This window comes from Phaenicophaeus curvirostris, chromosome 2, assembly GCF_032191515.1.
Source record: "Phaenicophaeus curvirostris isolate KB17595 chromosome 2, BPBGC_Pcur_1.0, whole genome shotgun sequence".
Taxonomy (NCBI): Eukaryota; Metazoa; Chordata; class Aves; order Cuculiformes; family Cuculidae; genus Phaenicophaeus; species Phaenicophaeus curvirostris.
In genome coordinates this window covers 94,423,237-94,445,975 of record NC_091393.1, presented here as the reverse complement: position 1 = coordinate 94,445,975, position 22,739 = coordinate 94,423,237, and the positions used below count along the sequence as shown (strand labels likewise).

The 22,739-nt window shown below is 40.9% G+C and overlaps 1 protein-coding gene across 1 annotated transcript in view; it reads left to right on the top strand.

The window, feature by feature from the left end:
* Positions 1 to 22,739, top strand: part of WDPCP (WD repeat containing planar cell polarity effector) — a 161,167-nt gene that overhangs the window by 124,694 nt on the left and 13,734 nt on the right. The window contains exon 16 of the mRNA XM_069852966.1: positions 20,336 to 20,447. Coding sequence (XP_069709067.1) covers positions 20,336 to 20,447 — 112 coding nt within the window. The remainder of the gene's footprint in view (positions 1 to 20,335; positions 20,448 to 22,739) is intronic.

The window sequence follows — 22,739 nt, the reverse complement described above, 5'->3', positions numbered from 1 at the left end:
TGAGAAGTTACAGGCACTAATTGCTCCCCTCCTTGTGCTCTTTTCAAGAAACAGAGTTGTTTATTTTACCTAAGGTCTATAGAGATGCCAAACTATTTTTGGCTCCACCTCATCTCACCTCTCCACTTGCTTGTGTCATGGTGTCAGTTTTGATCTATACCTTCCCACTGCTAGGCGGCTTTGCCTAAAGACATAATCCTCAGCCCCTAATAATTATAAGTACATCAAAGGCTAGCTGGTTTGCTTAGCTGCAGAGGTCTACACAAAGGTCTGTGTATCTTCACTTGAAAGAGGTTTATAGTCTTGTGTCAAGATTTAGAGTAATCACGACATTCCATTTTTTTCCCTTTGTCATGACTTATTTTTGCCCACTGCAGAATCTGATTTAAAAAGCACCATTGTTTGTCTGAAACGAAGACACTATTCTCCTTAATATTTTAATTTAATGATCCCCGTATTGTGTAATATTCATCAGCAGTAAAATTGTTCCCAACTTAATATAAAAAAGCCTTACCAAGAAGTTATAAATAAACTATTTTTTTGCCTTCATTTAAAACCACATGTGAAGTAGAAAAAAAGAAAAAAATCATAGAATCATAGAATAACCAGGTTGGAAGAGACCCACCGGATCATCAAGTCCAACCCTTCCTATCAAGAAATGAGTAAATGGAAGAACAAGCTGTAGGGAGTTTTGGTTTTTTTTCTATCTGTAGCCACATACTATGATGGGATTATAAAAAAAAAAAAAATTACAGTATTTCCAAATTCTGGAGATTGAAAGGAGTTGTCTGTGTGTGATCTCTATCTATTCTACTGAAAACTAGATTATTGCAAGCTATGTGAGGACTCTCATCTCAGATCTTTTCAGTATATTTCCTTCTTATCCCTATAACCTCCAGCAAAGTTGATGCACATAGACAATAGAAAATCAATGACGCTCATTACCAAGTAAACATTTTATTTCCTGTGGCAACATATCAAGAAGTAAGTTATAAAAGTGAGGACAGTTCTTAGAATCATTAAGGTTGGAAGAGACCTCTAAGATCATACAGCCCAACACCACCATGCCTACTAAAACACTTCACAAAGTGCCACATCTACATGGTTTTTGAACACCTCTGGAGGTGGTGACTCCTGTTCCAGTGGTTGGCCACTCTTTCTGTAAAGAAGTTTTTCCTAGTATCCATTCTAAACCTCCCCTGACACAAATTGAGGCTGTTCCCTCTTGTCCTAATTCACAGAGAGATTCCTTGGGTGAGGATGTTACATGATAAAGAATAGTTCATCATAAAATATCTTGAAGGAGGGTGCACATGGCATTGAAGTAAAGAAAAGCAAGTTACTACTCAAGTATCCATTGACATTATAGCTAGGAATTTAAGTAGGAATTTGACTTCTCAGCACTGACTCTGTAGACTGAAATAACTGTAAATATAAAGCACACATAACTGTTGAAATGAGCTATTGATACAGGGAGTGTCTTTGCATCAATTAATACCTTTCTGGGAAATAGGTTTTAGACAAGTACAATTTATGCACTAGGCAAACACAAGCTTTTCTGGCTCGGTGTAGGATACCTGGATGAAATTTAATGGCCTCTAATTCAGTGTAGATCAAACTAGGTGATTTACACTGTGTCATTTGAGTATAACATTCATATATGCTAGATTCCAGTCTTGCCTACAGCTCTGTGAAAAAGCCCCTGGTAAATCTCCCATTAGCTTCAAAAGGCCCACATGCAGGCTAAAAGACTGCAGTTAAAAGCCACAGAATGTATATTCACACATCTCATAGTATGCACGTGTGTGTATGCATAAGTGGGTGTTATATTTACACATACACAACCAAAGTCTGGACAGTCATGAAAATAGATCCAGATCTGGACGCAAATGCTGGATTAATTATTACACATTTATATTTTGCTACATGACATCAGCAGCCACAGAATCCAGTGCTGCTTTTTTTTTTTTTTCCCTCAAGAAACAAGAAATAACCACAAAAGAAGGTGCTTTTATAATTGCTGTAGCCAGCTGAGGGCTGTGTATCTGTTCACTGTATGTCATAGGCATGTTTGTCTCACACACCCTAGAGCCATCCTTGAGCCTCTGGTTTTCTGATAGGGAATTCACCAGTTGCATTTCCATGCACTGAAAAGAGTTGGCAAACACATATTTGCATGGCAGTTGGTATGTGCTTTGTCCTGTTTGTTCTGTGTAACTTAACGTGATGTGACAGGCTGCATTTCATCACAGCAACAGCATGACAGCAGTGGAAATGAAAAGAGGTATAATGGTGGGCTGACACAAGGTGTCAGTTTAACATTCGATTGTGATATTTCAATATTAAGTCTTTTTACAATGGCCCAACAAAGAATTATCACCAATTATCTCCCTGTGTGGGAGAGTTTTAGAAATAGTGATCAGATACAGCTTGGTCAACATCTAGAAGCGGCTGTGGATTCCTGTGCTTGGAAGGACCAACTTGTGTAAATATGAGAATCTTTGCACATCTGATTTCTGATCAAACAAACAAACAAAACCATTGAAGGACTGTTTATTTATTGCCTCCTCTTTCACTACACTCCCTAGCCACAGGCTCTTAAATGGGGAAACAATAGAATTGCCCATGGCATAATCAGAGGTTGAGCTGCTTTTCCTCTAAGACTCCTGCACAAGAGACTGCTTGACAGTTCGCCCCTAAAAAACTCCCCCAACAAAAGCAACGGTGTTTGATGACCTGCTGGTAGTCCTTGGTGAATACTTACTTTCTAATTAACAGAACCAAGTTCTCCATTAAAATCCCATCTAAGGTATGATGACATTCTATTCAGGATATCACTGGTGAAAGCTGTAGGGAAAAACTCAGTGAGGTCTGAGAGTGAGATTTGTACACATTGCTGTTGTCAGTCTTGCACTTTCTAAAGTGCCAGGCTTGGCCACAAGAAAAAAAAGAAAAGGGCTTCTTAAGAGAAAGTGTTGATGAAAACCCAATCAACAGTGCCTAATACAAGGCAGTAAGTACATCCAGAATTAATGACAGTTTTCTTCCCTCAACATACACTCTGCTTTTAGCTACTTGAAATATCTTTTCCCTTTCCTGTTGGTTAGTCTGCACTGAGACTTCTTTTTACTTTAAATCTCATTGCCGTGAGACTGCTGCAACTCCTGAACTCATGCATGAATCACATCTGCCCTTCAATAGTATGTTTCACAGCATTCAAGATACCGAAACTCCTGAATCGTGCTAGATTTCAAACTATAAAATTCAGTCTTTAAAGTAGATTGTGAGGCAGCCTTGGTTGTCTCTGCAGTGTTGGTATTATTAAAAAGCAAAATGCTGTGATATTATGAAAAGACGTCATTAATAATAGCTTATAAGCCTGTATGGTGATCATAATTATTTACTGCGAGTACACTGCAGATCCCACCTTTTCACCTCTATGATGAGCAAAGCCACTTGATTTCTGCCTCCTGCCCTCCTAGTCCATGGTCTGTCTGTAACACCCATCTTCCCTGGGAACTTGGGCTCCCCAACACCCCTGTCCCAGCTTCTCCTCTGCCCTCTGGGAGGGAACAGCTCCCTCCTCCCCTGGTCCACATTTAAAGTGATCCCTTTCAAATGCATCTGCAGTGACAGGAGTAACCAGAACTTTCTTGCACTCCTTCACCGGTGATGGCTCTGACCACACCTTTGAGTCCTTGCATACCACAAAATCAGTAAAAAGTCAGAGTATAGTTCTCACAGAAATCAGATCCCATGGATTAAACACTTAACTGATAGTTTACAAATTGTCACTGTAAAGGAACATGGAAGACTGTTCTTTCCTGTAGAATTCTGTTTAAAAACCAATACATGACTTCTGATATTTTAAAAAATACAACATTGTTTCGTAACAACTGCTAGCTTATTTTTTTTTTCTTGATGTAACCTACCTTCAGTTACATCTTACTATGGTTATTCTTATACTTCTGCTAATTTTAGTCATTTCCTTTGTTAATTTTCTTACTGCTGAAAATTCCCCCTGGAGATATCAAAACACACCTGAACTGCACCAGGTGAAGAGCAGATTCTGGGGTCATGCCAGAGACCTTGTAGAATAACACAGGACTTGGTCTTATATTGTAGAATCATAAAATAGTTTGGGTTGGAAGGGACCTTAAAGATCATCTAGTCCCAACCCCCCTGCGATGGGCAGGGACATCCCACTGGACCAGGCTACCCAAGGCCCCATCGAACCTGGACTTGAACACTTCCAGGGATAGAGCAGCCACAACTTCCCTGGGCAACCTGTGCCAGTGCCTCACCACTCAGGAGATTTACAGGAGCTCACCCTCTGTCTGCACCATCTGTGGAAGGACAAGGATTTGGGACCCAGTCTATGTTTCTCCAGAATCATCATTTGAAGTTCACTGCTAAATTTTACCATACCTCTGCCTGTATAATAAAAGCTTTACTAACCAGCTGAAAGGTTATGGCTACAATTAATTATTTATCTTACTACATAGGATGCATTGTGGTCAAAGAAAAACAGCTACCAAGTGCATACCTGAGACCCTTACTTTTAGCCACCAAATAGTGAGATTTTTAGCTCACAGATGTGGATATGGACCCTGTGTGGGCATAGTCTGCTGCAGTGTAAGCCCAGATTGTCTTGATTGTGCTGCTCTTACCTCTTAGGTATGTAAGGGAAGACAGGACCACAGCACTCCACTCTGTTCACCATAATAAACATAACTTTAAGAGTGAAACATCCCAGAAAAAATTCTTATTTCCTCAAAAATTCCTGAAGGAAGAATGAGCCTTATTCAATGCTTTGTTTTCATATGTTATTGTCAATTACACTGCCCCTACCTATTTCCTTGTGTGCTGGGATCAGAAAAAAACACAGTAAGTCAGGGACTGGGCAAAATTAGACCTTCCAGCCATTACCAACCGACTGGATGACTTTGGCCAGCCTGTTTTAGCCTTCAGTGCTTTTGTTTTCCTTTGGGAACTGTGTGATTTCTCTGTGAAAGGCTGCTCATGCTTTTGGCAGTATCCAAGCCTCATGCCACAGCCCCTCACTCTTCTTATGCTAATTCAGCCCTGCCAGCGTTGCATTCCCAGCACTGCCCTCCCAGAGGTTAATCACATACTAAGGTGAAGTCCTAAGCTCACTTACCTTCTATAATTTGAAGGAAAATTTGCAACATAGGAATAAAACACGCTCCTGGGAAATCACCCACAATATTTGGTTCCTGTCTGCCATTAGGTGTCAGTGTGACAGCAACCATGGTACACAAAGGCTATTCTGGGGAGTGCAGGGATGCCACCCTATCCTAAACTTACATTTTCCACTCAGGGGTAATACAATACGCAACTGAGAGGAAGGATAAGATTGAAGAAAGCAAGAAATATTTTATTTCAGTTTTTTCATCACCTAATCTAAGTTATTTACTAACAGATAAGTCTGTTTGGATTTCATTCAATGTGTCTCAGGTTCCCGGTGCTGCAGTTGTCAAAGCAGTGTCATATTTACAGAGCCAGGACAAGACCTTTTGCACACATTGTATCTGACACCCTGTTTGGGGGCAAAACAAACAGTCAATAATATTAGTAATTTGCAGTCTGCAGGAGGTAATCTGCTTTGCGCATATGCAAATGTTAAATTACTCTTGTCAGTTGATGCCTGCCGATGTTGATGTGCATAGATGGGTCCTGCACAAGTTTGTTAAATTACTTTATTAGAAAAACAACTAAAAAATTCACCCATTCAGAAGAAAAAGATACAAGAATCTAAAAACTAGTTTTAAATGAACTTTTAATATCTGAAATGCTGCCTTATTTTGGTGTATCAGTGGTCTGCATAATGGAGAAATAGTGAAAACATGATGTGTATTAAGGAGGTCGCTATTGGTTTTAAACAAAGTTTCAGACACTTCCATTTTGAAATGGCAAAGGTAGCAAACAGTTTTTGTTTCAAGGGAGCTTTGAAAGTTAGTACAGTTTTAAAATAAAAATCATTGTGGAAAAAAAGTATTTTTAAGAGGAAATTAATTTTAAAATATTCTCCAGTTGCCTTAAAATATTCTCCGGTTGCCTCTAGTATTGAGAATATTTCCAGTACTTGTAGGATAGCATTTTTTTCCCCTTATGTTTGGACCTGGAAACTTTAATCAGATTTAAGTCAGGTCAACATAATGGCTAAATCAACTTCGCCTTCATCAGGATAAAGGAATCTGTTGTGTAAGAAGATTGTTTGGATTCAGCTTTGCCTTCCTCTTCTCTCCTTTGAGATTGTGAGCATCACTTAAATTTGGGAATTGGCTAAATATTGAGTAGTGCTGTGCTGCTGTGATAAGCATCTGAATATGGTGGCTTTTCTTTTTGCTACTTCCAGCTTTCTGGTAAATGCACTACACAGGAGTAGTTAGTACTGAGCACAGCCCAGAGTAAACCTAGCCAAGTCAAGGATCCACAGATACCATCTCTGCTACAATTCCCCAGGTTGGATACCTGTAGTTCTCTTTATAAAACCAAAGACTTCCAGAATTTGGTAGCCCTGCCCCACTTCATGTTGGAGGTGGAGAAGGAAAAATATATGGATCAATTTGACCTTGTCTTTATAGTAGAGAATTATAGGCATAGAATCAAAGAATTATAGAATGTTCTGGGTTGGAAGGGCCCCACAAGGATCATCAAGCCTAGCTCCTGTCCCTGCACAGGACAACCCCAAAATTCACACCCTGTATCTGAGGGCATCGTCCAAATGCTTCTTGAGTATTGTCAGGCTTGGCATTAGGAATAGACAAGATGCCTGATTAAGAGGCTCCAGCCACCTGCTAATAAAAGTTTGTGAAGTAATCCTTGACCGTTTTCATATTAAGAGTTTCCGTGATGATGTTCTTATGCTACTCAGCTTTCCTAGAAAGCTGTTTCCTATACTTCAGTTTGCTTGCACCCTATCTCTCTTTTGCTTTGTACTATTTTGAATAGCAGTGATTAAACTTTTCTTTATATTGAGGGGTGGAGGAGGCTTGAGAGTTCTTGCTATCCTACACATCTATTTTGACTTCAGAAATGTATATGTAAAAGCTCCTTATTTTTACATGTGATTTCAGACCCGGTTGTTGTTCTTGTTTGTGGCACAAATGGAGCAGGTGTAAAAGCCAGCTGGACTAGCAGTTAAGAGAAACACCCAGTGGTGGCCATTGTCACTGGCTGTACCCTCTGCTCCATTGGGGCCCCACCAGGCACCAGGTCCAGGCACAACCTGCTCACATGGCACTCTCACCCAGAGTTAACTCAGGTGAGTCCAATAATTTTGCTGATTTTGCAGCAAAATCATTAGCAAAATAGATCTGAAAGGATCAGAGACCTGTAAGCCTGCTTTAAACCGAGCACTGTTCTAGTAAAGAGAGTATTGCTTCAAGCTGCTCTTTACAGATCAGAAAAGATTGTGGTGACAGTTTCCTTCTGACTGATCCCTTCTCCCTGCAATGGGTTGAGTTCCCACTGCAGCCTAAAATAGTCAAAAAACATCCCACAAAATGTGAAATGCAAGTAAGAGTCCAAGAAGAGGCAGAGGGAGCAGAGTCAGGCTGAAAGGAAAGGCTACAAGGACACATCAATGACTGGGTAGACAGTAAACATCTCTGGGTGATGCACGTCTGTGTGAGAAGAACTTGTGGTGGCATGTAGGGAAAGAAAAAGATCTCTGTGGCAATGCAGGAATGTGGAAAGAAGCTTTGTAAGGGCAAACTTTCCCTATTGAACATTAATTGCTTTCCATGGATACATGGATTGCTTAGGGACATCATTTAGTGGTGAACTTGGCAGTGTTAGGTTAAGGGTTGTACTTCATGATCTTAAAGGCAATCTAAATGATATGATATGAAACAATTCTATTCTGTTCCCAAATGCACTTTCACTGATGGAAGGAGTGGTTGACAAGCGATGCTTTATTCAGCAGATGTCAGAGAATGCAGTCTAGGTTGATTGCCTTTTCTTAAAAGAAAATTTTTTTTTTCTAAAAAGGTGAGGATCTCTCTGAGACAAAAGTCTTGTCCAAACTCCTGTTATCTATTTCAAGGAGAAGAGGAGCAAGAAAGGGAAGGAGTGGGATGTTGGGAGGACTCCAGAAGGAACCATGGTAGTTTTCTTTCCCGGCATCAGATCTTTACATCGCTTCCCATGGACTTTCTTCCTGGTTACCCTCAGAAGCACAAGCAATGCCAGGAGCTGCCCACAGCTCCCTCTGGGGCTCTGAGCTTCCCAAGTGGCAGCCACAGCTGCTGCTCCAGCTGGTGGAGTTTATGTAAATACAAAGAGAGTAAGTATTTGTGTTTACAGAAGGTATTGCATAGTGTCAACTAGCTCCGTGAGGTTTTAAAAAAAAACCACAACCACCCTAGTATTCATACCACTCTGTAATTGAGGGACACCAGTCAGATGAAGATCTTCCAGGGAATGGAAGGAACAGCCTGGGAATGAAAAACCTGCTGTTTCTACAAGGTCACATTTCCCCTTCAAAAAGGCAAACAAAGTGTGGTGTGTCCCCTTTCCAAAGCTTTATGGTTTCCCTCTAAGTCACTCTCTTCTAATAGTAAGGCATGGGAAGGAAAGCATCAACCCATTAATCAGAATTTTCAGATGCTGATATGGTCACATTGCCTTTTGAGGCCTTTGGGCACCTGAACCACAGAATGTGCTGGTGGTTATCAGCAAGTCTGTGCAGCAAAGTGCTGGGGCGGGTGAGTGATGGGCCGTAAGTGCGCATCAGGAGGAGCTGCCCTTATATCTGCTTCAGTGGCTTTATTAGCCACACCTTTCTTGTGAATTGTAGAGTGTCAGTCAGGGTACTCCGGAGATGGTTAAAATGAGATGTGCTCTAATACCCTAACTTCTTTTATGTCCTACTGCCTTGAGGTACATTTAGAAAATGCTTCCAAGTTTTATCTTGTGTTGTAGGATTTAGCCAAGAGACATTGAACAGAGCACTGTATAAGAGTCATTAAGAGAGCTTAGTAACAGGATTTCAGAATGCATGTAGTGTGTGCATATGTATGTGTGTGCGTGTGCACGCAAACACACTGCTTGCATATGTACATATCACAATAAAGTTTTAGACTTTGTAGGTTTAAAATAATGTGTTGGTACCTACTGTGTAGCCTGTTTTCTATACATTACACTAAGGTTGCTAATTTTCCATGCAGAAACACACAGACTCCGTAAAACTTGACCTTCATTTTATGAAAACTTACCCAAGAAATTCCCAACTTAGTATCCTATTTCTTAAAGAATGAAAAGTATTATAGGAAGTCAGTATTTTTAAAGGATCTGAAAAACATATAAGTATTTTCAGTTTTGGTACATGGAAAGCTAGCTTCTGGTAAACTCTGCAGGCATTAAGCTTGTTGATATTGGAGTAAATTTAATCTGTGCAGTCCTCCAGCATGAGTAACACTTTTCTTCCTTGAAACCCACTGACTATGAGCACGCTAGTCTGGCAGAGCCCAGAAAGCAATACTGTTCTTTAATGTGAGTTTTATTTGCAGAGAGTATTCCCATTTCTCCATTATTTGGATTAAGCAAGTAACTGGTCCCAAGTTTTTCTTCATTAAGAGAAAAAGAAAAAAAAATCTTTTAATAAGCGTGTGCTTCACACTTTCGAACTTCAATAGCATAGAATTTTTCACTTGATCAGAAAGCTGATTTAATTTGCTGCTAGGTTAAAAGTTAAAGGTTTCAGTCTTCTGACCATGAATTCTCAAATTAAATTCAGTGCATTGCTTAAATTTCTAGCTGCCGTGCATTTAGCCTAATTGCTTGGTAAGTTGGATGCTTAGTAACTACTGCTCTTCTGAATTTAGTCTTTAAAGGTGAGCAATTAAATAAGCCTGAGGGGCACAGGTGGGCTAGCCTGCTCTTTGGGATTCACCTGTGGGGTCTTCAGATATCTCTTCCAGTCTGACCGCATCCTCAGACCATGTCTGATGAGGCTGTTCTGCTGACAGGGGAGAGCATTTAAACACCTGTAGGTTTTATCTATTTAAGCCCAAATCAGTTTTGAAGAAACAAGAAAGGCTGAGCAAAATGGTTCAGATTTCAGTCAGTTGTCAGCTAAATGTGTGCACTGGGCCTTCAAGTATTTGGCCAGACACATCTTGATTACCTAGCTTTTGTTTTCACCCTTGGAAAGTCAGCTGGATAAGACCCTGTAGCCAAAGTCTGTTCTGTGATGCTGCAAGCAGGCTGGGGCTGGGCTGGGGGGCAAGAGGGAGAGTTAACAGAAGAGAGTTAACAGAAGAGAGTTATATTTATGTATTTCCCAGTTTTTACAAGCCAAGCTATTTGCAGTCATTTTGAGTTTCCTTGCAATGTCAAAGATAAAAACCATAGGGACTTAAAATCATCCCACTGATGTAATCTTTAAGGTGGGTTCTTCTCCTTGGGGGTGAGTTGCAATGCAAACACAGGGTTGATGGAAGCAATAGAGGAAACTGCCACCAGCTGCACCAGGCAGGGGCAAGCCCCAAGTATGTAGTTTTTTCCTCTTTACAGCATTTTTACAGCTTTGAGTTCTCACACAACACACGTCATTAAATGGCTGATGGCTCTTTGCACATGTTGTTGTGATGGCCTGTGGCAACCTGAATTAATTGTTCCAGTAGCTGATGGTGGTTACTAGCCTTAATTATTATAATTTGCATTTATAAAAACATCTTTCATCTAAGGATCTCAAAATGCTTTTGCACACATTTAATTAAGCCTCAAAACATCCTGTGAGGTAAGTATCAAGAGTGTTTTTATATCCATTTTAACACAAGTTTCTCCAAGAAAATAAGGTCAGCTTCTAACATGACTGGTATTTGGTTCACATCACACTTACACAGGACAGAGCAACTAGCACAGCTGCTGGAATTAGGGGTGCTGATCTAGGTCACTTTGCATCTCCCGCATAGCTCTTGCTGCTGCCACGCTGTGTGGACACATGTACTAAGCCACCATAAACACAGCCAGAGCAACCTCAGCCCAGATTTCCAGTCTGAGGTGGCCCTTTCTTTCCCAGGAGCATTCCAGCAGCAGAAAAGTCTTGGGAAGAAAAACCCTATACATTGCACAAGATGGCATAATCCTGTGTAATCCTGCAAAGATCTGTTCTTTACATAATTGTCCATCTTAACATTTAAGCCTCTCTTTGCAATTTGCACGCAGCCAGACATTTCTACTGCGGCCAAAGCCAAGAACCTAGCTACAAGTAACATACAGTTACCCTTTATCAGTCACTCACTGATTCTAGAAGAGGCTGCACGTGTTTGATCTCCAGCCCCTACTAGCCTTCGGCCCAACCCTATGGGCAATCAACACTTCTGATATCTACTAAAACCTAGATTACCTCTTGACTGGGATATTTAAAAGCAAGGAACAACTCAAGCAAGACAGACGTGGAACTTGAGGGGACGACAAGAGGAGACAGTTTTCAAAGGCTCATTTCTTTTTCAAACATATGACTATGTTGTTTAAATTGAACCTGGCTCTCTGTAAGCTATGTTGATCACCATATTAGCCCCGAGGAAGATAGGTCTAAGTGTGTGCTTGCAAATTGAGTAAGAAGTCGTGGGCCATACCTTCATGAGTTCTTTACCATCCCCATCAATTTATAAGAGCTTGTTTACATGTGGCAATCACCAGATTAGCAGTTTTGAAAGAACTCTGCCTGTGGATGCACTTATTCCAAAATAAAAGCCACTTCACTTTTGTAAATTAAGTGAGTTTACAGGTAGAGAATGATTATTCTGAATAACAAGAGAAAGAAAGTAATTTCATTCCTAAGCAGACGATTCAGCAGTATTCCAAAACGAGCTGTCTGGCTAATTTCTCATGTTGATGATTTTTAAGGTGCTGATATAGCCCCACAGTCATCAACAACCAGTTTTGTCTTCAGTGCATCCTATTCATGGACAGAGCATGCCAATGCAAGGCAAGAGCCAGGTTATCATTGTCAAAGGTCTTCCATACTTCTGTTTTACCTGAAATTATTTCTGCTCAACCTAACAGTGTGAAATAATTTCTGAAAACATTTCTGCTTTTTTCTGACACCAAAAAGCACTGCTGGAGCACAAATGGAAAAGACCTCAATGAGTCCCACTCCACTCATGGGAGATGCCAGTAGCAGCAAAACCTTTGTCCTGGCTTCTCTGGAGAAGCACCCAGGTGCAGCCCAGGAAAAGTTAGTCCTGCTCCTCAACTTAAGCATGGCTAGAGCATCCTTCAAGGGTGGTATTGCTCATCCTGAGGTTCCCCTGCCTCAATGTACAGGATTTATTCCGGTCCATGTTACTCTTGAGGGGAAGAAAACACCTGGAAGCCAGAGGAGAAGGTCTGGCACAAGAACATACATTCTTTCATTTTACCTGATGCTGTCTACTTCACTTTCAGCAGAAATAAAGGACAGGCTTTGGGCTAAGCCTGCATTTTTACTGAAACTTTCTTCTACTTTTCCTCTCCTCCAAACTTGTTCATGTGTACTGCTACACAGAAAAGAGAAATGCAGTAGCAACCTGGGCTTTAGGACAATATAGTGCCATAAGAATCACAGCATCAGGTCCACAGAGGGTTTTTTTCTTGTGGCTCCCAGAAAACCTTCAATAACTTCAAATCAGTACTTTTGTGCTCTGTTTCTTTTTTTTTTCAGAAGGGAGGAGGTAAAAACTCTGCTTATGTTATCTCATATAGCAGAAATTGAGACTTGATGGGTACCATGTTATCCTTTTTGGACCTCAGTCACTCCCAAAGATTCAAGATGAACTCTGCCTGCCCAGGCACTGGAGTCGGTGCCCCAGGGAGTTTCTTCATATCTCAGGGATATGCAGGATGTGTACTCGCATGCCCTTGCTGCCTCTCAACTCCAGCTGTTCATGCAGTTTTGCTTTAGGAACCTGTACCTCCAGTATAGCAATATCTTTTTCAGTCTCTGTCATCAAGAGTTTAAATACAGTTCAGATCAGTTTTAGTGGCCCAGCTCCAGATGAGGAGAATTGCTGCAATTCGTTATCTTGACAAATTAACTGGTCTGAGGCAATTCCTTTTTGAGAGAGATACAATTAGCTAACTCTTGAACTCTAGCCTTGCTCCGGCACTATGGCATAGTTATGCACCTGCTCAGAAAGCGTTGATACCGTGGCTAAGACTTTCTCACCTGTAAATGTAATTCCGACACTAAGAAACTTAGTGTTACACAGCCGTGCCTTGCTGTCCTCATGCCACTCTCATGCCACACTCTAGTGTGGGATAATGATGCAGACATCACATGTAAAGGACTCTCACCTCAGCTGATTCAAAAAGAGCTGTCTGAAGGCAAAGGTGGTCTTATTGTGTAGCCTCTAGAGTCAGTGCTGGGAACACAGGGTCCTTGTCACAAAACCAGCAGAAGGGCCTGGTATGGAGAGTTAATATCAGAGGGACACATCACGAGTTATCCCATCCTCTATTTTGAGTACAGCTTCCTGATTCAGTGGAAAAAAGTGGCTTTCCTACCCCTAGTACTCTGCATAGAAAACTGTAGCCCATGCAGTCTTGAAACAGAGATTTACTTTGGAAAAGAAGCATCCTTCCAATGGCATTTCCCCCCTGAGATTTAGGCAGGCATTTCTAGCTGCAGTCCCTCAGTCCCTCCCTACCTGGTGAAAACTGGGTTGCCATCAGGTACTGTGCTGCCCCCCACCCCATCCCTCCTGATGTAGACAGCAGCTGATGCTCCAGGGAAGACAGAGAACCCACCCGCTTTGCTCTGGTTTCTTTCACCTCCTGGCCTAGAGGACCAGCTCCCTGTTGCCACTTTCTATCTAGCAATGGAAAAACATCCACAGCTACATGTTGTTCTTCCAACAAGGTGTGGGCAGATGCACTTCTCTTCAATTTCCCTGTGGAAAGCAACTCCTTCTGCCCCTCAGCCCTACCTCACCTGTGGGCATCGTCTTCCCTTGCACAAGAGCTCCCAGGTGGTAGAAGATATCCCTTAACCATTCATCCAAACCATTCCCCTTTGAAAATTGTTTGGGAGAAAGCCGTCCTGCAGAAGGTTTGTGTTTGCCTAGAGCCTTTTTGTATGGACTTGGTGGCTGGGAGTTTCCTTGAGCTTCACTTTGAAGTCCAAGCCTTCAGCATCCAAAACATTTAACCCTCAATTTCTTTTCTGCTTTATCAGTTTGGCCAGCTTCCAGCTGGCAGCATTTATTTGCAGGCTTCCATTCCGTACTTTGTATTTGCAGACGTATTTCTCTTTCAATTAACTCTGCAAAATGTTTTTCTTCTCCCTGAGCCTACCTGCCTCCGGTCTGGCCGGCACATCTCCCTCCTCTGGATGCCTGGGGGGCAGAGGCCAGGAGTGGAAACTCTGGGTCCTCAGGCTGGAAGTGCCAAGCAGAGGGTGTGCCTCGTACAGGGGCGTCAGGAAAAGCAGCTGAAGAAACACGCAAGTTCGGCAGCACTTGCTTTGCCCGTTGTGGGTTGGGGCTTGCAATGCCAGAGGCATTTTTGTGTTACGGAGTCTCTAGAGCATCACCTAAGAATAATCAGTTCTTCCATTAATGCTTTTGCTGAGATGCTCCAGAGCACGCACCCACATTTCCACTGCTGCAGCCTTCACCCAAATAATGGGAACGTCACTGCTCAAAAGCAGCTTTACCCCAGCTTTCCTTTAGAACAGGTATTTCTAGATATTCACTTAAAATGAACAAAAACAAACAAAAAAAAGACCTGGTCTGAAGTATCACTTACCAAAGAAAGATAATGCCTAGTCACCAGGAGTGTCCTTCCTCCTGTGCCTGCTGTAATTACTGAGCAATAGCAGCCCTAGGTTGCTCATCTTGTGTCTTGGCACCCCAGCTTGTTACCGTGCATCGGCGGGCGTAAGGAGAGCTGCTTGCGCGCTGCCAAGATTACAAGGCAATATTCACATCGTTTAGGAAACCCGATAAAATCTAGATGTGCAAGATCTCTATTGCTGAGACTCTAGTCAAGCTTTTGAAGTGAAAGGGCCTGGAACTGAAACAAACCCTTGGTTATGCAGTCTCTTTCGGCTGACAACTCATCACAGTTTGGTACTGACACATCTGGATCATCCTGTAATATATGCCTTTTTTTTCAGTTGAATAATATTGGCAGTGCTTAGAGAACCTGATTACTTAGGCTCCAGGGAAATATAAAATTAACTATTCGGACTATATGGTGGTTAGCTTAATTTTGTGTATGTTTCTAACAGAGCAAATGAGTAGTAGAGATTGATATCTCAGCCAGAGCTAGTAAAGACTTGGCATTTGCATTTGCAGAAAGTTTTGAAGCCATGTTTTATTGCAAGCTGTAGAAGACTGCTAAGTGGAATATAACTGTCTATGGTACAAAAAAAAAGGGGAGAGTTGTTAACTATAGTTTTATCACATAACTTTTATTTTAATTCTTGAATTTCCTAGCACCCACACTGAACCAGTTTTGCTGCTGCTAATATGCCTAATGCCCAGCTAGTGAAATAATGACATGTTATGCTACCATTAAGGGTTGCTTCTACTTAGTAATGATTGAAGCACCTTATCTTCTCAGCCATCAAGTTGTTAAATTACCACACAAATGGGAGATATTCTGATATAATGTACCTTTTCCAGTACTCAGCAGTAACAGCTGTTCTCAATGAGTTTTAAAATAAACCCAATATTTTGACCATTTATATTTGTCAAATGAAAACGTGTCAGTGCCAGGAACTAACAAAACAATACGAAAATAATCTCAAAATAAGAAGTTGTGGAAAACGAGACCAAAAGTAGCAGAGAGGTTTAGAGTTGTATTTTTCCACACACAAAACCAGAGTTGTGTGGTTTCCTTGCAGGAATTTGTTGAAACTGGACAATTTTATTAGAATCTGTTTATTTAGAAAGACATTTTCAGAACAATTGTAGCCAGAAAAAAGAGCTGACCACATTCAAGGCAGCAGTGGAATTTCCCACTGATTTTGATACCAAAATAATTTTACCCAGTGGCTTTAGAAATACCTTCATGTAGTTTGGGAAAACCTAAGGTAGAGTTAAGGTGAAGCAACTTGATAATGCATGAGGTCAAGCTCAATCTCATGCCTCCTGCAGTAGTTATTTGCCTTAAAAACATAAAACCACCAAAGAGCAATTCCCAAAAGCATGAAAGCCTGATTTCAACCGGTCAAAATAAAAAAGTAAAATAAAAAAAAAAAGGAAGAAGTTAATGCGTAAGAAAAGGAGATATGAGCTTGTTCACATGGAAATAGCTATTCAGGTAAAAAAAAAAAGAATTTGTTTCTATGCCAAAAAACCAAAGTGTGATCGATTGGGTTATTACTAAACTATACTGTTTTACAGCACTCCCTTTCCTTAACCATTTGGATTTCTTCAGACCCTTGATTTCTTTGTTTCAGAAAAACTCTACTATTTACTCTTTTTTTCCCCAAAAGAAAAGAGCTGTATGTCTGAAGTCTGTGTGGTTCACTGGGAGTTCATTGGGATACGTTTGCAACTCCTGAAGCAAAAAACTGATATTTTATCTTTAGAAGGAGTTACATTTTTTGGATTTATTGAATTTTTCAAAGATCAGCATGAAGAGTTCTGATTAAATGCTTGCTTCAGCATTTTAAAGGCTTCTTGTGTCCCTGTTGCCTAAGGAGGTCGTACATTACGATTGCTCTGTAAACATCAGATTGTACAGAATTGGCTCTGCATCCCATGCCAGGCACACAAAGAAGGAGTCAAATGGCTTATCTCTCACTTATCAACTAGTTTATTTTTCATGCCCTATAAAGGTTACACTTTTACAAGAGTAGCTGCTACTTTGTAAATAATTTAATGGCTTCTGTTAAGTAGCGTCGTCAATTTTGCAAACAGTATGAAAAGAAGATTTTCATTTTACAATGGGATTGCACATTTTAAAATGCATTTTATCCTGGAAAGACCAGTGGAGGATACTGGAGAATGGAAACAGCTTCTGATTTGCAGACACAGGTCCAAAAAAGAATAGATACAGTTAAATAATTACTCATATTTGAGCGGGGAAGGCATGAGATCTCATCACTTGTATATGGTGTTCAGAAAGCATTCTGCTCATTAAAGCATAATAAAACTTCCAGCAGACTTGTAAAGAAACGTATTTGGGTATTTCAGATGGGTGCTAGATGTAGCAACAACAGCTATCAGCAAATTTTGGAAATGCAAAACGCCTTGTGTGGTTGTGTGTGTACAACATTATCCTAATATTGGTCATGGCAAATGGGATTTTGAAGATAAAGATTTTTAGCACAATATAATTCATATCATCGCATCTGGTAAATTACTTTAATGATGAAACAACAATGATAGCCATGATACCAACTCTCAAGTTATTAAAATTCAAATTCAGATTCAAATCCCCAAATCCTAACATGATAAGCAAATAGCGGGTTAGAATTAAAACCAGCAGGAGTTGGTTGTACAGTGAGCCAAAGCAAGATCCTAGATTACCCGAATAAGAAATTTTAGGTGCAACTTTTGATACCTCCAATGCTTGTATGAAGTCAAGTCTCTATCAAGCACCAGAACCTAGCCAGAGCTCTCATCTAGATGTGAGGACCTCCAGCCTCTCCCAGCTCCATGGCATTATTTCCCAAATCCTTCCCTTTTTGATTAAATATGGGATGTGTTGCCTCTGGTTTGGGAAGGGCTGTGTTGTTTAAACAGTGTTCCTTGTGCATTTGTTTTCCTGCTGTAGCATGTCTCATAGGGAACACAGTCCAGTGTGCCACAACAAAAATGTTTATTGCTTTACTGTAGAGCTCCTATCAGATGTTTTTGTGGCTCTGAACTGGCATCTGATCCTATCTAATGTTCTCCTTCAACACTGCAGCGGTAGACTCAGACTAGAATAGGTTCAGTCTTCGCAACTTGAGGTCAATTTCAGATATTTAATTTAGATATGAAAGTGCAAAGAAATCTATTTGCACTCCCCTAAGAACGAACCCCTCTCACCCCCCGACTTTGGCTACTTGCATGCTTGTGTATGACAAACTGTTCTGTTTTCCATGAGGTTTCGTGAGGTTCCTGCAGATCCAGTATTTAAGAAGGTGTAGCTATGGTGCATCCGCACCGCAAAATATCAGAATCAAAGGCCATATTTATAATTCCTCATAGCATTCTTAGAAATATGCCACATGAGGACTGGATACATCCAAATTGTAGCCCATTACATGTTACTAACCTGCTAGGTCCCACCCAGGGCACATGCCTGGGTTACACTGAAGTGTTTGAGAGGACTATGATTTGTTCAGATCTCATTCTCAGCAGGTGCATGAAAATGTGAGTCTACAGAATAATGGGAAGAGATCAGGTTGAAGCTGACCCAATCTTATTTTATTTGCTTTCCCAGGACACACTCCTCTCTCAGCATCTCTTGGGGTTTTACATTCTGAAATGCCACTGCTCCTTGGAGCTAGGTCAGGCTCGGGACTGATGTCTAAGGATAAGCCATAGACATCATATATTGGTGAAAGTTTGTAACTTTCATGGGATAAGTTATGTAGGCCTTACACATTGCTGAGTAGGAAAAAAAAAGAAACAAAAAAGATGAGGAAAAATATTGCACTAGCTTGACTCCTGTTGTAAGCCTCAGCTTTGTCATTTAGAAAACTAAAAGGTTTAACATTTCCCCTCTTTAAAAGCTAAAGCCAAGTGAAGAGGGGGACTTTTCAGGAGCAAAGACTCAGTTCCCAGGTGGAAGTATGGCAGTGAGAGGTTTGTTCCCAAGCAGAGACTGTCAAAGTTTATCCCAGGAGAGCTGTGGTGGACCACACACACATCAACTACATACACATCAACAGGAATTTTGTTTAAGCCTTTTCCCAGAGTTATTCACATGTATCAAAACCATTTTCTCCTGTGCCTTTTTAAGTTCTCTGTAGTGCTCCCCTCCTTCTCTCAGCTGCGTGCTCTTCAACAGGGTCCAAGGAGAGATCTCCAGAGAAATCTACTTTACTTACCCTTAATCTGAGTTTTCTAGACACAGAGCATTGCTCATACACTGTTTTTCTCCTACCCTTTTTTTCTCTTTGAATTTTGTATTCTAGGTGGAGGATAATTTGCACCAGGGTTTATCTCCTTTATTTATTGCAATATAGTGTGCATACTTGGAGATGTGTTGTCCCTGACTAAGTTGGTTGCTTTCAGCATTTCTCCATGTGTGGGAAAAAGCAGCACAGGCTTTATGTGCTACTTGAGAAAGTCAAATTGCTTGCCGCTCTTCACCCTCTCTCACCACAGATGCTAATATTATTTAGGTAGCATGAATAGTAGTAATAGTCTGCAGCAGTCTTACAGCTTTAGCTCTTTAGGACTCAGAGGTTCAGAAACGCTTACAAATAGATTTGCCATCCTAAGCTGGTGAGCATTCTGGGTCTCCAGCCAAAATGTAAACTAGCAGTATGGCAGTGGTCACAAGAGCATTATATTCTTTGCACTGCCTATGGTGTTGCCGTGGGTATCTGTTGCGCAGATTAGCTCATACAGGATCTAGGAAGGCAGAGAACAAGGGGAGAAAAACAGGACTAAAAAAGAAAAAAACGCAAAAGAGTTAAAATTTTGCAAAAAATCTGTTAAAGTCTTTATCTGTAACAGGATTTTTTCCTTAATCTAGACTTTGCTAGCCTGGGGGTTTTTTTTGTTTATTTGTTTGTTTGTTTAAGTCTCTCACCTAGAATATGCAATTCCTTCTCTATATTTTTAAGTGGTTTGGGCATTTTCAAACAATTTCCTTCCCTGAAGGGCTCAGACTGGAAGCTGGGAACTGCAAGTCCTTCTTTCACCTACCTGGAGGCTTCAGGTCTTGATTGTGAACCAAAATATTTTGAAACAAAGCTAAGGATATTCTTTAGTTTCAAAGGAAGGAGTTTATGAAAGGAAGGCACATACCCTTTTGGGGGAGCAGTCAAATTGGCAAGACTTCAATCTGTATGGCGACAGTGAAATACTCCCATGTAGCAGCCCTTGGCAGCCAGCTAGAGCTTCTATACTTGACAACTTAAAGAAGGCATTTCCTCTTCACTAGATAACACCAACACACACCCCCTCCCTCCCTCCCTTCCAAAAACTCTTCAACATGTTATTGTTGCTTGACATTAGCTACTCGGCCTCTTTTTCAAGGAGAAAAGTCGAGGTTGAAGGCTGCATAAGCATGTGGTTTTCCATTCAGTTTGATCCATAACAGGAGAAGATTCTTTTGTACTTATTGATATCTAAGGCAAACAGTTGGCAGCTCGATTAGTACTTTGAAATTGAGTAACTCTATACCCTGTATTGATTAATCTTAACAGAACTTCTGGGGCAGTCAGACGAAGAAGACCCACCTCACATTGAGTGTCCTTCGGAGCCTGGTGGACAGCACGACCCAGCCATCAGACTGGCAGCACAGAGCTGTTCCCACAGGTGAGTGGCACGGGAAAGGGTACACGGGGAACTTGTGTGTCTGTCAGAGATGCCATGGAAAATCCTGCATTTCCATAATATAAAAAAAGAAAGGAAGGGAGAAAAATTAATTAAAATACTTTTTAAGTACATATGTTTGAAACGCTGAACTTTCCTAACAACTTCAGTTGTCATTTGCATCCAACACAATGAAACATTAAGATGCTAAGCACAAACTAAGGAAAATTTGGAAGGCAGAATGACATAACACAAAAGTATCTCCAGAAACGTAGACTGTTCGTAAGCATTTAATACACAGTGGCACAACCATTTTTAATTAAAACATATGGGCAAATGGAGCCTTCCTTGGTGAATGTGCAGAGAGAAGTACAGCGGTACAGTTGTGAAAATGCAGGAAATTAATAGTTACAGGAGATGAACAGAACTTTTAAAAACTTAACATGATCTTTACAGTTCTGATGACTGGGGGTTTTTTTCCCAATGTTTTTGTTGCTAGTGAAACAGCACACCACCTTGCAATGGATGGGAAATTACAATGAAACAAGTCTTCTGCGAAAATTTAAAAAAATTATATTTCTCTTCTTTTTCTTCAGGCATTCTTGGTAGAAAATAAACGATGATTTTTTCCAAGCAAGTATATAGATGCATTTATTTTTATTTTTCTGTGTCTACTGTATGTAGGAACATTTTCAATAAATCCAGTGTGAGTAAAATGTTGAACTTCCACACTGACAAATCATCCTAACCATTTGTATATAACTGTGCTGAACGCTCTACATGTGGGTTAGAAACCTATTTCTTTCTCCTTCTGGAAGTCTGTATTGCCTAGTTTTCTGGCTTCCCTCACATGAAGAAACTGACCTTTTGCAGGATTAGACATAATATTCATTATATCAGTTGCACACCACTAGTGAAATATTAATTTTTTACATAGTCTACAATTTTTAGGATACCATCTTTGAGCTGGGACCTACTTTCAAAAATATTGTGTACAATTATTCTCTCTTAACTTTTGGGATGGAGATAGCACTTTATTCATATGGACAAGTAATAAAGACAGTAAGATCATGCTGGAAACTGTATGAACTACAGAAGACTTCCCAAGTTCTCCCAGTAACAGGAGTTCCTTTAACGAAGCACTAGAGCAGAGACCAATCCCAACATGCCTCTGTTCCCAAGGTATAAACACACTATCCTCCCCTTCAGCTCACCTTTTCCCTTTTGGAGGTTGCTATGACTCACATGTCTCTGCCAGTCCCGCATCTGCCTTCGTCAGGTGTCTTGGGAGAGAGATTGCAGAGTTCAACTTTACTCCTACTCCTAGGCTCCCCGGCTTGACCGCGTTTGCTTGCACCAGCCCAGATGGGTCACAAAAAGTTGCTGAGCCTCACGAGCGGCTCCTTGCAATTGCTGGAGCTGCGTAAACTGCTGGAATTTCCTGAGGCTTTTGTTTGTGTCTTGCCAGATTGGTGAGCAAAACACAAGCTCTCCACCCACATGTCCAAGTCCTCCACCCGCTGACACCCAGTGCTGGCAGCTGACCTCCCCCAGGAGCATCTGGAGCTTGTGGTTGCCTCTTGCAGAGCTGTGAAAGAACACTTCTCACAGCTACCCGGCTGGCCACAGTTGCTTGAAGCCTGCTGACATGAATTTGAGTTTTAAAGGCAGTCCCTATGACAACACCACTGGCTGAGATGGACACCTGCTGTGGCACAGGTGACTCTGAGAATCTCTGCTCTCTGCTTAAAAGAACCCACAGATAGTTACAAGCAGGTCACTGTGGTTTTCTTTTGCCCCAGTTTCAGGGAGTTTGTTTTCTATTATATGTCTGCTGCCAAGTCTGCCTCAGACTTCTTCATGTGAAGAAATTTTTATAAAGTAAGGAAGGTTTTGCATGTTAGGAGCCTATATAAATGGGGACGTTCTCAGTTCTGTGGTTATTGCAATGTTTCATCACTCTAGCCAAGACACTCCAGTATTACTAGAGATTTGTCTGTCTAACATGAGACATCAGCAGAGGACATAGATTATAATGGGTAGATGGTTACACAACATTTGAGAAAATTTCTTTAAATTGATCCAACAGGTGAATCCAAAATTAAATCATATTTGCTTTCTGCTGCCTCAGTGAATTCACTTGAAGATGACAGCACCACCACCATACCAGAATGCAGTGAAATTTATGAAATTGCAGCTGTTTAGGGCTTGCAGCTGAGCATCTTAGGTGCACAGCAACACTATTATTCTAAGCGATTTCCCACATCACAAATTCATATGTGACATTTCCACTGT